At 37.5% G+C, this 15,842-nt stretch overlaps 2 protein-coding genes across 2 annotated transcripts in view; one reads left to right on the top strand and one right to left on the bottom strand.

Moving 5' to 3' along the window:
• CD96 (CD96 molecule) overlaps positions 1-15,842 on the bottom strand; it is an 84,581-nt gene that overhangs the window by 28,593 nt on the left and 40,146 nt on the right. Inside the window, 3 exon segments of the mRNA XM_045540333.1 lie at positions 4,372-4,464; positions 13,356-13,544; positions 15,436-15,526. Of these exon segments, the coding sequence (XP_045396289.1) occupies positions 4,372-4,464; positions 13,356-13,544; positions 15,436-15,526 (373 nt within the window).
• Positions 7,582-8,018, top strand: LOC123630559 (exostosin-like 2). The gene is given in 2 exon segments (XM_045540332.1): positions 7,582-7,612; positions 7,615-8,018. Coding segments are annotated over 2 exon segments (435 nt in total).

A 15,842-nucleotide genomic window follows, 5' to 3' on the forward strand; every position in this document is an offset into this window, starting at 1 on the left:
GTCAATTGAAAGGCATAGGGCTCTCTTGTCAGGGCAACAGAAGTCCCACCCTAGGTTTGTCAGGTATCTCTGATTGTTCCATGGGGGCTTGTCTCATCTTGCTGCTTGCCTTGTCAGCCTTTTGTCTTTTCCTAGAACAGTGCTGGGCATGCAGCTGGGATTCAGCAAACACAAATTGGTTCTGGTTGAATTGAGCCATGCTTCCCTGGGTAACTCTTGCAGCTTGTTACGAGTTATAAAGTTCTCCTCTGCTAGTTAAGGACCTCCTACATTTGTTTAAAAAGTATCCTTTCATCGAGGGAAAAAGAATAAGAAATAGATGCTTGCAGCCAGATATGCAGCTTAATAATTATAACTGAATTATGAAGTTCATCACATTGTAGAATTTGGAATGAAACCATAGCCTTTGAAGTTGGTTTCCATGACATGCTCCATCTTGCTCCCTTGCTTAAAAGACCATGCGAAAGTGAAGGCTACCAGCTTCTGAGGCAGTGAATCATCCCGTGATTTCACAATTACCCTCCAGTTTGCCAAGACAAAATTTGGATTTTTCAGTAATAATTCAGAGATTATTCTAAGAAGATAAGTTTTATTTAGATATAATCAACCATTGATTTAACATGTTTTTTTTTTGACATACAAAAATCAGACAGAAAATTGTTCCAAACATAATCTATTGTTATCATCTCGACAGAGGTCCAGATTTGTTTTGATTTTGTAAAGTGAGAGATGCCTACTCTAATTATACCTCAGCCTTCATCTAAAACAGGGTATTTCAACCTCAGCATTTTGGACCAGATAATTCTGTTGAGAGGGCTATTCTGTCCCATGTTTTACAATGTTTAGCAGCATTCTTGGTGCTACCCACTAGGTGTCAGTAACACCCTCCCACCCTCATTGTGACAACCAAAAATGTCTCCAGACACTGCCAAATGTCCTCTGGGGGGCAAAATCACCTTGGTTGAGAAGCAATCTAAAACAGTCTTCAAATCCAATGCAGTGGGATCTTATTTTAAAACGGTCTTTTGATTCTCCAGAAACTTCCCAACTATATCATCTTAGTTTGATAGTAGATTGGGTAGCATTTTTCCCTGTTTTTCAACAAATATATTTACTTGGCTGTGCTTTCTTTCCTTTTTTAATATTAGACCTATATTAAATTATGGGCTTTCTCTTGCTCTGAATTTCTTCATAGAAGTAAGAATTTGGTCTGACATAAGCACTTAATGTATGTAGATTAACCCCATAAAAATTCAAATAGAAGAAATTTGTATCTGCTTTTAACTAGTAGAATGTAAAATGCCATGAAGGCTTTTTTTTTTTTTTCCAGTTTTGTTCACTGTTGTATCCCCAGCATCTATAAGAGTACTCATACATAGCAGATGCTCGATAAATATTTGGTGAATGAATTATATCACTTCCATTCTAAAAAATTATTTAATGAGGTCCCTGACTCATTTCCTAAAAAATAACAGTTAGAGTCCTTAAGCTGGGGCTTAAGGCTTTCTTTATTTTTTTAACTGTCTATGGCATTTTTATAATAGAAAAACAAGCGTCCATTAATATGGTATTGGTTACATAAATTATAGCAGATCTATGCAGCTGTTAAAATAAAAGAGAAATGTACTTTATGTACTAATATGGAAAGGTTGGCTAAGATATATTGTTAAATAAAAATAAGTAAAAAACAATGAATATTGTATGCTACCATTTTTGTAAAAGAGGGGGAAATGGAATATATGTACACTAAATGTACAGTATTTGCTCCCATATAAATGAAATATCACTTGAAGTATACACATTAATTACAGTGGTTGTCAAGGCTCCCTTTAGTCTGCATTTTCCAATCTTCATTCCTGCTTCTCTGATACAGAATCCTACCTCTTTTACCCAGGTTTATCTATGATGTTTTCTCAAGTGCCCATGAACATCCTTGTTAATGCACAACTGCTCACTTTGTTTTCTCTGTTTCAAGTGTTCTTACAAGCTCTCCACGGAGTCAAATAAATACAATACACACTTCAAAGATCAGGTTAGTTCATCTCTCTTAGGCAACATTTTCTGACCTCATGAACTTTCCTAACTCAAAGCTCAGCACTTACTGGTCTATACCTCTCTCTGGGCATTTTAGTTCTATAAGGTATGCCACCTTTCACATTACTATTTTGAATTATTACTTTCATGTGTGTATGTCATCTCTTCTAGACTGCTTCAGGAAGGTAGACTGCTACCTTTCTGAAGGCAGAAACAAATTGTTATCTTTTATTAACACCATAGAGTCTATTAAATGACATTGACATAGTGAAAGAACATTATTCTCATTAATTCCTTGATTCATTCAGTTATTCAACTAACATTTTTTGACTGCCTACTCTGTGCTAGGCATGTGCTAGGAGACAAAACAAATATGCTCCCAAACCTTATGAAGTGTTTAGACCAGTTGGAGAAAAAAATGGTATCTAATGGGGTGAAAACTAGATTTAGAGTCAGAAAACTTTGGTATAAATATTAATAACTCTATCATTTACTAGGTGTATGATGATTTAAGCTCTCAGTGTCTCAGCGTTCCCATCTGGAAAATGGGAATGATAATGCTTGCATCTCATTTTTTTTTTTTTTTTGTGCAAACACTTCTAAATGACAGGGAATGGTGATTTCAACTTGTCCACACATTCTTTGGTAGTCTTCTCTCCAAGAGATGGAGCCTACTTTTCCTCTCCTTGAATATAAGCTGAACCTAGTGACTTACTTATAATAGGCAAAATAAAGCAGAAGTGATGGCATGCAATTTTGGAGACTAAGTCATAGAAAGGTACCACAACGATTGTCATAGTAACTCTGTTTCTTGAATTACTTGGTCTAGGGGAAATTAGTTGCCATATTGTAAGTAGACCTATCAAGAGGCCCATGTGGTGAGGAACTGACATCTCCTACCAACATACCTGAGCTTAGAAACAAATCCTTTGGCTCCAGTCGAGCCTCTAGATGACTGAAGCCCCAGCCAACAGCCTGACTACACCTCACGAAAGAACCTGGGTTTGCACCGTTCATGTAAGCTGCTCCTGGATTTCTGATCCCCAGAAACCCCATTAAACAACATATGTTTTATAAGTTGCTAAATTTGTAGGCAATTTTTTATGCAGCCATGGATAACTAATACAAAGGTACTAGAGAGATTTAAGGTATTACCATTGTTGAATATGCTAACATTTGTTCAATGAAAAATGCCATAGTCCACTATGGTTTATTGTGGAATGGCGAGTTAAAAGTGTAAGAGAAGAAGCTTCAAGAAAAAACAAAAAGTAGAAGAAAAAGAAAACTTACAAAACATTAAAAACAAGAAAAAGCCAAATGGATGTAAAACTTTTGATGGGTAATTTACAAGTGTTTCTGCCACCTGCTTCATTTTCTGAGTGGTATCAACCTGTGACAGTGACTGTAGGCTAAAATGCCAAAGGCTACCGGCTAAAGGAATTGTTCATTCCTACTGACTGCCTTTGTTTTATTCCATTTTCAGTTCTCATTGTGAGCTAAAATTGATAGTTTTAATTAAATAAGAAATGAGATCCACACTTCTACTCTACATAGCATATAAGCTTTTTGTGTTAGGGAAGTCACCATGGTTCTTTGTTAAACACAAAGGCTGCAGACATTTGTTTGCGTCGATGCCAGCTTCCGAGAGTCACTGCCCTTCCTTTGCCACAGTATCCCTGACCCAGGCTGACCTCCATTATTAATGATGCCACAAATGGGAGGGCCGAATTCATAGTTCTCACCAGTCAACTTTGTCAAAATTAATTTGAACCAGAACAAATTTAAATTCAAAATGATCTAACTACCTCTGGCCCAAGGAATCCCTATTTATAACCAATTTTTTAAACTCCCTACTGAGCACATAGTTGTGGAGAAGGACTGTAAATTTATTAACCTATTTAATAATAAATACAGAATTTAAATTCCTTGCTGAACATTTATTAACCCTGATTTCACCCAGGGCATCAAATGAAGGACTTTGAAAGTTGTGTTAACTCTTTGAAGTCATAAGAATAGTATATAATATGTTTAGGAGTTTCTTTACAGGATGATGAAAATGTTCTGAAATTGATTGCGGTGATGGTTGCATAGCTCTGTGAACATACCAAAAAACCATTGGATTGTACATTTTAAGTGGGTGAGTTGCATGATATACGGATTATACCTCAATAAAGCTGTTAAAAAATAAAAGCTTCATTTTAGGCAAAAAAAAAAAAAAGGCTAGCTAAGAAACGGGCATGAATCATGCAAGTTTGCTGACATTTTTCTTTATTAATCTGCTTAGTCCAAGGATTAATATAGCTTATGGAAAGATAAACAATATAAAAACATTCTTACTGGTAGGAGATACACTGTCGGCTGGAGGAGGTTGGGTGCCAAGGGTAGATTCTGTGACACTCAGTGGAGGGTCTGTTGGGGGATTTACAGAACCTGAAAGGATCAAACAGATATTTATAATGAAGAAAATATTGTAATAGAAAGATAAAGTATTCACTTAGTTTCTAAGTATACTTTATTTCTTCATCATATGACAAATCAATATTGAGGGCCTCTTACGTGCAAGGCAGTGGAATATAACAGTGAATGACGAAGACGTGGGACTGTCCTTAAAGAGTCTGCAACCTAGCAAGCAGGCAGCCAGGCACTGTGCTGAGTGCTGTGAGGTGGAAGCACGAGGTGCCACAGGCATGCAATGAAACGGCACCAATCAAGGTTGGGAGGCCCAGGAAAGCCTCCCGGAGAAAGTGACATTTAACCAAGACCTGGTAAAACCATTATAGCATTTAATATTTTGGAGTATTTGAAAAGTAACCATGCAGTTTACAAAATCCATAAACCCACAACAATTTTTTTTTAATTGGCAAGAGTAGAAACAATGAAACAACAATCCAATTGGTTGTAACATTAATGAACTTAAGATTTATGGTATTATTCTGCTATTTCTAAAATTTCAACTTTTGTCCTAACATTTTTGTTTAGCTACAACTTTTCTGTTTTGTGTGTGGGTATTGAAATAGAGGCTACAATATGTTGTTTTACCTATATTTTAAACTCATGTTAATTCCTTAAGCCTCCATGATGGTAGTTTAAAATAATCCTATTAGAAAAAACAATTTACAAATGCCCGAAGGATCTACTGACTTTAGGAACATGTGGATTAAATATGGTTAGATGATTCTGAGGTTAGAGGATTTTGTGATCTTTTTTAGACATAATGTCACTGGATATAGTGTCACATATCTGATGTGCTATGTCAATTATTTTGATATTTAATTATAACTTATATTATCAATTCTATTCTGTAATTTACTTTAAGGAACAAGCGTATAATATTTAAGTTATGTCACTTGATAGCAAATAGCACAGGGGAAGGAATTTGTTTTCCTAAGCTACATGCATCCATGTTTTATTCTCGTTGGTAGCAGCGTTATTTCTGTTGACTGTAGGGAGTGCTCACAGCTGGCTCTGACTTGCTATCATATAAGTGATTTTGCGCTAATAATCTCTGAAATGGCAGGGGACAGTTCTTGGAAAGTGTGTGCACTGGTTACTGAAATGACCATCCTCTTTCCCCACACCACCCCAAATATGCTTGAACTCTGCAGCATGACAGACAATGCTGATGGTGATTTGGCTTCACTACACTCCTAACTACATTTCCTGACACTGTTTGTTACCTTTTCCATCTCTCTCCAATCGTACCCTCTATCCAATATTTCGACCCAGTTTCTCAAACACAAAACGCTCTCTATGGCTTCTTGGTGTTTTTGTTCATGATGTTGCCTGCCGCTTTCTCATCCCCAAACTTCCCTGTATGTACCTTCTCAAGCTTGAGAAAGCCTGGGGATCTTTGTGATGTGCTCACCCCGCAATGTTTACCCTAGTGACAGCCTTACCACTCTGCGTCATTGGATATGCCCCCCGAGAGAAGGAATTGCTTTATTCTTCACTGTATTTATGGGTCCTGGCAAAGGAAAGTGGATGATGTAATACATGCAAATTCATTCTTAACACTGGGAGAAAGAAGACCAACTTTAGATGTGCATCTGACTGCTGGTGGATCATAAGCATTATCTTCTAAAGTAGTACCTGAGTAAGACAGAAAGAACGTGGGCCTGGAAATTAAATGCCTGCATGTTGTTCTCTGTAGATTGATTAAAACAGAGATGGGCAAACTATGTTCCACAGTTAAATCCTGCCAACTGCCTATGTTTGTGAATAAAGTTTTATTTGGAGCACAGTCATGACCCCCCCCTTTTTTTTACATATTGTCTATGACTGCTTTTGTGCTCCAATGACAGTTGAGTAACTGTAATAGAGATCGCATAGTCTACAAAGCCTAAAATGTGTTTACTATTTGGCTCTTTATAGAAAAAGTTTGCCATCTCCTGGAACAGAGGATGTTGATGGGTTATGCTCAAATCCAGATTTCCATGATGGGAAACTTTTATCTGTCATCAATTGAACATTTGTGTTTTAAGATACTATTCTGTTATATTTCATCATTAAATGTCTTTATAAGGTGAGGATTCAGCCTCATAGGGCATTGGGAAGATATTACTACAAGATTTGCATTTTGAGATGAACTCTTTGTCTTGTGACAAAGGGGATACACATAGCTTTCAACATGAAATCTGAGGCCCCCCAAAAATCTGTCTGGTTTTAGATTGGACTGTAAAGTAGAAACTCCGCCTTGGTCAAAACAAAACTCAGGAGGTGTAAAAAGAAGTGGTTAAAACATAAAACAGAAGGATGATTTACTGAAACTCAAATGCAGAATTTAGCAGAACAGCTCAGTCAGGCTTCAGATCACTTCATTTACCATAGTGTTATAAGAGGATGAGCTGCTGCCCAAAGCCACTTCACCTGTTCCCGAATGTCTCCATTCTGGGGCAGGCCTGGCAGGGCTCTCAGAACCGCTCTCATGGGCAGCTGGGGCATTCTGGGGCTTCCTCAGAGCTTGTTTCAGCCCTTATGTGGTCCACCCAGAAATGAACCAAACCCTAGGGCTTGCTAGGTTCTTGCTTCTCAAAATGTGGTCCAAAGACCCATGAGATCTCATTAGAAATGAAGAATCTTGCCCTTCCATTTTTTTTAATTAAAAAAATTTATTTTTTTAGAGACAGTCTCACTCTGTCACTTGAGCTAGAGTACAGTGGTGTGATCATAGCTCACAGCAACCTAAAACTCCTGGGCTCAAGTGACCCTGCTGCCTCAGCCTCCTGAGTAACTGGGACTACAAGTATGCACCACCCCACAAGGCTAATTTTTTCTATTTTTAGTAGAAACGAGAGTCTCACTCCTGCTCAGGCTCCTGCTCAAACTCCTGAGCTCAAGCAGTCCTCCCACCTTAGCCTCCCAGAGTGCTAGGATTACAGGCGTGAGCCACCGCACCAGCCCCACCCTTCCGTTTTACCATAACAAGGTTCAGGCAACTAAATTGGCTGGCCCCACTGCAATCTTCTGTACTCTAGTGCCAACACAGCCTGTTCCTATCAACCACTGAAGCCATAAAGAAAAATTTTTTAAAAATTAAACTTTAACACAATGAGGTGCTACCACATCTGCAAACTTCCTGGAGAGTAATGATGACCTGAGTGCTTTGTTTCTCTTCGGTGGTCATCCTCATGTTACTACTGGTAGCTGGCGCTTTGACCAGTTCACTTCCCAACATCAAAAAAGACGAGATGCCCATGTTGCACAGGGACATAAAATTCCAGGGAAAGTCCACCCTGGACGCCTCTACTCTTATGATGCAGATGTACAACAGAACGGATCTTTTATTGAGACTTGTAAATCATTATCAGGCAGTACCACATCTGCACAAAATGATTGTGTGGAGCAATACTGGGGAGGAGGGACGAGACGAGTCATGGAATTCTCTAGGGTCTCACCCTGTCCCTGTGATCTTCAAGCAACAGATGGCAAACGGAATGAGAAATCAACTCCAGGTCTTCCCTGAACTGGAAAACAATGCAGTATAAATAGCAGATGATGACACACTCATTAGTGCCCAGGACCTTGTTTTTGCTTTCTCGGTTTGGCAGCAATTTGCTGATTAAACTGTAAGATTTGTTCCTAGAAACCATGTCTCTACTTCATCAGGTATCTACAGTTTTGGAGGTTTTGAACTACAAACACCAAACACCATTTCTAGGGTTTGGAAATGGTGACCAGTACTCTATGGGGCAGACTGGAGCCTCATTCTTCAATAGCAAATATCTTAAACTCTTCCAGAGGCAACCTGCGGCCATCCATGCTTTGATAGATAAAACTCAAAACTGTGATGATATTGCCATGAATTTTATTATTGTCAAGCACATTAAGAAGATTTCAGGGATATTTGTGAAACCTGTAAACATGGGTAATTTAAAAAAAGAAACCAACAGTGGCTATCCTGGAATGTGGCATTGAGCTGAGCACTTTCTGCAGAGGTCTTATGGTATAAGTAAGCTCATTAATATCTTTGACAGTATATCCTTAAACTACTCCAACATTATGATTTTTCAGTTTGTTTTTTTTATATGTCAACCATGAAAGTAAAATGTAAAAGTAAATCAAACAAAAACAAACCTGAAAATTGCTTGGTATTTGAGTGGCTTCTTCATGCTGTGTATTTTTTTTAAGGCAACATCATAAACTTTTATCTACTCCAGAAATTTCTACAATAGGAAAAAAGTACAATGCTTCTAGGATATAAAATTCACATTAACTTCAAAAACCAAGAAGCTGGGCTTATCCAGATAGTTCTTAGGAAGAGTTTTCATCCAGGGTTATAACTCTTCAGTCAGCGATTTTATTGTTTACATTCTGAGACTGTTCTGCAATTTCTTTGACTCCTGGCATTTGCCTTAAGGACCTATAGCAAGCTGTTTCTAGGATCAGAAGCTCAAGAGACGCATTTCTCAGCTTCTTCACTAAAGGAAACGATTGTTTTAATTTGAGGCCTGAAATGTCTCTTTAGCAAAAGCCTGTGGTGTAGGGAAAAGCCATGTGAGAATAGTCTCAGTCCCATACGAAAACAAAAGGAAAATTTGCGGCTACCTGTGCTTCCCTTGTGGCCCTTCCAACCAACTCTTCCAAGACTAACTCAGCCCAGCATGCGTTCGATGCAGCCATCAGTGCTTTTACTTTTGTCGCTAAGTCTCTTGTGACCAGGAGGGTTAATTTTAGTAGCTGAAGGACGTCTAGTTTTTGCTTTTTTTTTGGTGAACATTTACTGCATGGATCACAAAACAATGCAGCACATGTTTCTCATACGCAACTTATATGCAGCAAGGAATAAATGTGTTACTAGATTCAGGCAGTGCATTTTGTCACTGGATCTGACCTTGAGAATGTATATTAATTCTTATATTTTACATAAATTATATGTTGTTTAAGAAACATGTGTAAACTAACTTTCGAAAGAATGAATAAGTAGGGATTGGCAGAAGTTAAAACCCTTAGTATCGAAAGATCTTTATTGTTAGAGCATAGGTTATCTCATGGATACTAAAAAGTTGTGTGTATTACACACAAAGCCAAACATTTGCATTCAGAACTCTTTTTCCCAAAAAAGATCCAAGGGACTATTCATCATGATGAAATTTAAATTACATAAATATAGGAAAAAATAAGACTGGAGTCAGCAGAGGAATTCTACAGGGAGTCTTAATAAGTTAATTGTTAAGGTAGCCTGCTCTTGTAATGTGAATTAGTATCTGTGTTATACCCATTGCCTGGTGGGAAAGAATTCTTAATTAGGCTTCTGTCTACCACCTTATCTTCCTCCTCCTTCCCCTTCTCGTCTTCCTTCTTCTTACATAATGCCGGCACATTCTCAAAATTACAAAACTATGAGAATATTAAAATAATCATGGCTAATGTGCCAATAACGAGATCTTTGTGTGTAGTTAGTTTAGTACATGTTGCTTCTTTATATCAGAGTGTGTATGTGTCTTAATGCAGTCAGATTAAAAAACAAAAACAAAAGAACATGGAATCTCACTAAAAATGTCAATTATCTGCTTTGTCTAACTTGGTAGTACTTTTTTGCCTCTTGGGATTTTCTTAATAGATATATAAAATAAACTTTTACAAGAAAGAAAGAAAGACAGAGAGAGAGGGAAGGAGGAAGGAAGGAAGGGAGGAAGAAATGCAGAATCTCAGGTCCCATCCAGACTTACTGAAACAGAATTTGCATTTTAACAAGGCCCCAGGGTGATTTATATGCATATTATCGTTCTCTGTTGATACTCTCAGGGACCCCAGGGTCAGTCACAGGTGTGAGGCCTGCTGCGCTGAGGGAAGTCATGAAACAAGAAGTATTTGTCTGGCATCTTCCACCTCAATATTAAGTGGTCCTCCTGTCCCACTGTTGAGAAATCTCCTCGTACTCCTCTCTCCACATCCCAGGACACACATGCATAGACACACACATACACACACACACACACACACACACATAAGCTGTCAGCACTTAACTCTCTTTCTTTCTATCCCAAAGGTCTTGAATCTCAACAGTTACAGGTGGAAATCCATTTAATAAACAAATCTCTGCCAAGGCTGATGATAGCCAAAATATTACCCACCCCAGGGGGTATTACACTTAACTTTCAGAGTATAACAAAACAAAATGTCTCCCCTCCACCTCAAAAAACCCTCCAGCCCCCCACAAAACCCAACTCTTTGAATATGCCCAAAGCAGACTCAGCAGTGCTGCAATTTTAGGCATCCTGACAGGCTAGCAGGACAGGATGTTTTTAGAAAGACTTTTTTGTTGTTATTTTATTATTTCGTAATTACTGTTGATTCATGAAAATTGTGCAAGTCCTGGTGCTCAAATAGGTGCTTGAAGAGCCACTGATCACCTCACTCTCACCCCCTCCCCTTTCTGAGTTCTCTAGAGCAGGAATCACTGAGCACTTGAACTTCCTGGGAGACTGAGCATAGGTGGGGAAGGGAGCAGCTCAGAGACTGTTGCCCTGCAGCCTCCAACATTATCATCCTTCTCTGGGAACAAAAAGGAGCAGAACTCCCTTTCTTTAACTAAATCTCCATCCTGCTCTGTAATATTCTCAGAATTTTTCTCTTCTAGCCCTCAGAGACAACAGATTTTTTTCTGTGTTTTCATTTCAGTATCTTGTGAACAACAATGGCTTGTTCACAAGGCAATGACTCTCGCACCATGCCTCAGAAGTTTACCCCAGAGTTTGCAAGCATCGACCAGAAACAGTACTACCACAGGCACAGGGCATGTTTGGAAGTACATGTTAAACACAGTGACTGCTGCACTTGAAAAAAAAATTTTTTTCCCTTGGGGTCATGGTGTTTTATTACGAAAGTAGAATAAAAACTTCGGAAATAAAATGGTCCTTTCTAATTTAATGAAAAATTTAAGGAAAAATGAAATTTATTGACTTCTATTCATTTAATCTACATTTTTAACATTAACTTGTCAATATTAATTGTAACAATGAGAACATCAACAAGTAAGATTTTCATGAACCAACTGCAGGATTTTGCCTAGGTTTTGCTTCACAAGGCCCCAGGCTCAAAACTAGTGTGAGTTAAATACAACTCACATGGCAGTTAATGCTAAGAATGTTCAGCAAATAGGGAAATATGATACAGCGATGGCTTTACAGAATCTTGGCTGTATCTTCTAAATCTTTCAGAATGGAACCAGAACGTAAGCTGTAATTTTGGGAAACTGAACTCTTAAGATTTATTGTCTTTAATATTTGATCATAAAGAATAAAGAGTCATTTGGCAATTTCAAATTAGCCACCTACTCAGAGCCTAAAATTACACTGCCCTACAAGATTGGAATTACAGTGTGTTTGGGGTGTCAGAATCAATTTTCTTCCTATCACCCTAAAAGTATTTTCTGATCTTAAAATCAAGCACAGTTTTAGCAACAGAAAATACTGTTTTTTCAGACAGACATGGTTCCTCCTATCATGAGACTAGAAGTCTCTTTTGGAATTTGAGGTTTTTGGAACTTTTAGTTTATGTCCTTAGATTCTGCCAAAGCTTCTGGCAAATCTATGTGAGAACCAGTTACCTTCATGTTGTTCCAAGACTGCAGCCCTACCCGTGTCCAGCCTCCTAGGAAGGAGGTGTCCTTATTCCTGAGGGAATTAGGCAAAGTTGAATAAGGCTGTTTTAGGTTGAATAATGCTGTTTTGGCGTAAGTCCATCACCATTTCTGAATTATTAATTCAAAGTTCACAAGTTGATGTGTCCATACAGGTACAGAGACACACAGGCAGGGCTACGGGGATGATGCCACTGTCCCACAGTCAGAATGGCACCTGCTTCTGCGCAGTGGAGATGGACCAGTGCTGAGACATACACTCTCCTTCATCCAAGGGTCCCAGTAACAAACGACTGCGTTTGTGAGGGAGCTGGGCGGGACACAAGACGCAGACTGTGTCCTTGGAATAAAGGAAAACTCTTTTCCTTATCAATTATTCTGTATTTTTATGAGTATGTTATAGACTATGGCATCTCTGAAAATAGGACGGTGCTTAAAGAAGTTAATGATCCTACAGAGTTGTAATAATGATTTGCAAATCTGTTTGAGTTTCATAAGATCACTGTTAAATATGCATATTTGACAGTTGTCATTACAAACTTCTATTTTTTTATAGGCATATCTGTTATTGCCATATTTATTGAGACATTTGTTCTCATCTTTTACATAGTGAAATGTCGATTTGGTTCAGGGTAGCAAATATTCTGGTTAGTCAAATGTTTTAATAATTAGAGTGATCCTATCTATTAATTTTCAAATCATAGAAGTCTTGTATGTGCCAGATATTGTGCTTTAAATTAAGAGTACTAAAATCATTAAGATACAGTCCCTCTTTTTATGGTATTTATATTGTATACGTGGCTTATCAATTCCTAAGCACTAAAATTATATATGCTATATATAATTGAAAGTCTTCAATGACTTAGAAGAAATTTTAGGATGTTTCTAATCTTTCTTGATCATTAACATTAGCATTAATTTCCATTATGTAGTGGATTAACAAAAGTGCTAGTTAATTAAGAGTTAGGATTAATGGAATTTGAACAGAAAATTGTTGTATTCAACAATGGAAACAGGAATCATCTGCTTTATTTTTATTTGAAGAAATTATGTTTAGTAAAGTCCAATTTGTCAAGAATGTTCTATAATTTGAAATTTAATAGTTTTTACTTATGTAGAAAGTTTTCTGTGATTAAAATATTATAGAAATAATGAATATTCTATTGTTCCAATTAGACATGCTCTGAATTTATTGCAGTCTTAGCCAAACATTCTTGATCTTATTAAAAAGACAACTCACCCAAGGAAAAAGTGATCTTTTCTGAAGAGATATTCCACACTTTATTTCCAGGGACTGGAGACAGAGCCATACACCAAATGGTCAGATTGTTTGATTGGGCTGGATCATTACTATGCACCTTTGTTAAAACAGACTTTAGTTCCAACAATCCACCTTTGCCTTTTCTCTCTTCATTAGTAATGTTTATTCCTACAAGACAGATAAGAACACGGCTAGTCAATAACATTTTCTGTATGAGCGATTCAATAATGCAAAGGTATGACATTATCAATTTATGGTAATGCAGAGTTCAAGATGGTCAAACTGTAGCTTCTCTGTAGTGAGGGTCAATTTTAACAGTCCTGAAATTAACCTGAGGTATTTGCTCAAGCTCCAGCATGGCATTGATCCACGGTCAAGGTATAAAATGCATTTATTAATAGTGTAGCTTTGTTTGTGACCAGGGTCCAGGGGTTTTGGGCAAATTGTTCCAGCCCATCAGCATTGTTTATTGATAACTGTGAGATTAATGAACCTGTTCTGAGTTAGACCCTGGGAGAGCTCTGCTGTGGAGTCTGGTTATATAGCAGGAATATACCCAAATGATCAGTAGAATATAAAATAAGCTCAGTCAAGACTCTATTTTGGACTTCCAACTTCTGAGTCGTTCTGCGCTTGTATCAGTGGTTCCTGATCTGAGAGAGAAAGTGTGTCTGGCTGTGGCCCTTACAGAGGGAGGACAAAGAAGCCCAAATCTGACTTCTCCTGACTCCTTACTGTAAGTGTAACATATGGTGCATATTTAACTGTGTTCTTATGTTGTATCCTTTTCCTGAAACTGTATTTTTATAAGTATTGTCATTTTGGTTTCTGTGAGTCTTCTTTAGAAATAAAACTCTGCCACTATTAGTACAACCTCCAAATAGCACACGTGGCTGCAGAAAATTAATGTAAAACTATCTTTCAACATAGTTCAGAATTTTCTGGACTCTCACAGGTTCTTTACATTAAAGATTATTAATGCCAGTTCTGAAGTTATTACTTGTCAAAGTAATAGCTAAATGAAGTGGGGTGCTGGTGGAATTCTGACCACGCCATCTGGCCTATTGCTTGGGAAAGTATGGGCACATCAAAATCTGGGAGCTTTACCTGTGCAAGGCTTATATAACAGAAGAATATATTTATAATAACTCTTAACACATATTTTTAGGATTGCATTCTGTCATTGTTGTGGGTGAACTGTTTATCAAGCAAACTAATGATGAAACCAACAGGAGTCTCAAAATGCGTCAAGTGATCAATGCAATCATTCATAAACATTTAACTTATCAATTAAAAATAATAATGTAGCAAGAGTTGTGTGACTTAGTTATTACTAAAAATGTATTGAGCTTTGAATAATGATGACTCGGGAGGAAGAAGAATGGTTGTTGTCCAGGCAGGAGATGCTGAGATTATTCTGAAAGAGGCTGTCATGGTTATTGCCTATGAAAAATATGGCTTTGTGTATTATCACCGGAGCTTTGTCTCAATGTGTGTTCCTGCTTCGGGAACTTTTAATCCTCCTGATGAACATGCTATTTGTCAAGGAGCCAACTCCCTTACATACACTTCCTCCAGGGCCCTCCAATCCCCACCCCAGATCTGTACAAGAAAAAGTAGAAATTATTTATTGACTGATTTAAAGCAGTGGTGCTAAGTTAATTGAACACATTGCACTGAAATAAGAAAGAAATGGAAGAACAGATGGCTATGTTCCAAAAGCAGAGAATTTTTTAATACATGTATGTTGAATTAAACTTTTTTTGCCCTCATATGTGAGAGTTGCTTTTACTAAAAGTTAAGTAAAAGTGTTTGTATGTGGTTTGACAAAGCCAACTGTATTTTTTTTCTTTCTGGGAAATGTTACACTCCACCCTCTTGTAAGGAGCCAGATGAAGTATCAGAAAATGACAACTGGTAGGCAAGATGATGTTTTTCTTGGAATGATAATTATTCTTAAATGCCAAGTTCAACTTGGGCAATGACAATTTCTAATGTTATTTGTGAACATTTCTTTCTTTCTGTATGAGACCCATTTCCATTGATTTAGTTTTCTTACCTCTATTTTCATTTTGAAGAAATCTTCCATCTACAAACCATGTGAGATTTGCTTTGGGAAATACATTCTTTAGTGAGCAGGTAAATGTTCTCTGGGGTTAAGACAGACAGAACAAGGATTATTTGCAAATTCAGAAGAACCTGGTGCTCCTTACATCTCATCAACATTCACATGAGATAAACTGGCAAGAAATTATTTTCTCTACTTTTAACTGGATAACTACAAGGCAGCATCCACCTTTAACATAGGTTGCATTAAAATGTGGCCTGTAAATGGGCTATCTACTATAGAAATGTTGTAAATTTATGGCTGGACTAATAGGTCAATTTAAGACCTAGGACTATACTAATGTTGCAAGTCTGTATTATGGAAAAGAGAAATCATAATTCTGCATAGAATAAAATAAT

The sequence above is a fragment of the Lemur catta genome, chromosome 1 (assembly GCF_020740605.2).
Source record: "Lemur catta isolate mLemCat1 chromosome 1, mLemCat1.pri, whole genome shotgun sequence".
NCBI classification, from domain to species: domain Eukaryota; kingdom Metazoa; phylum Chordata; class Mammalia; order Primates; family Lemuridae; genus Lemur; species Lemur catta.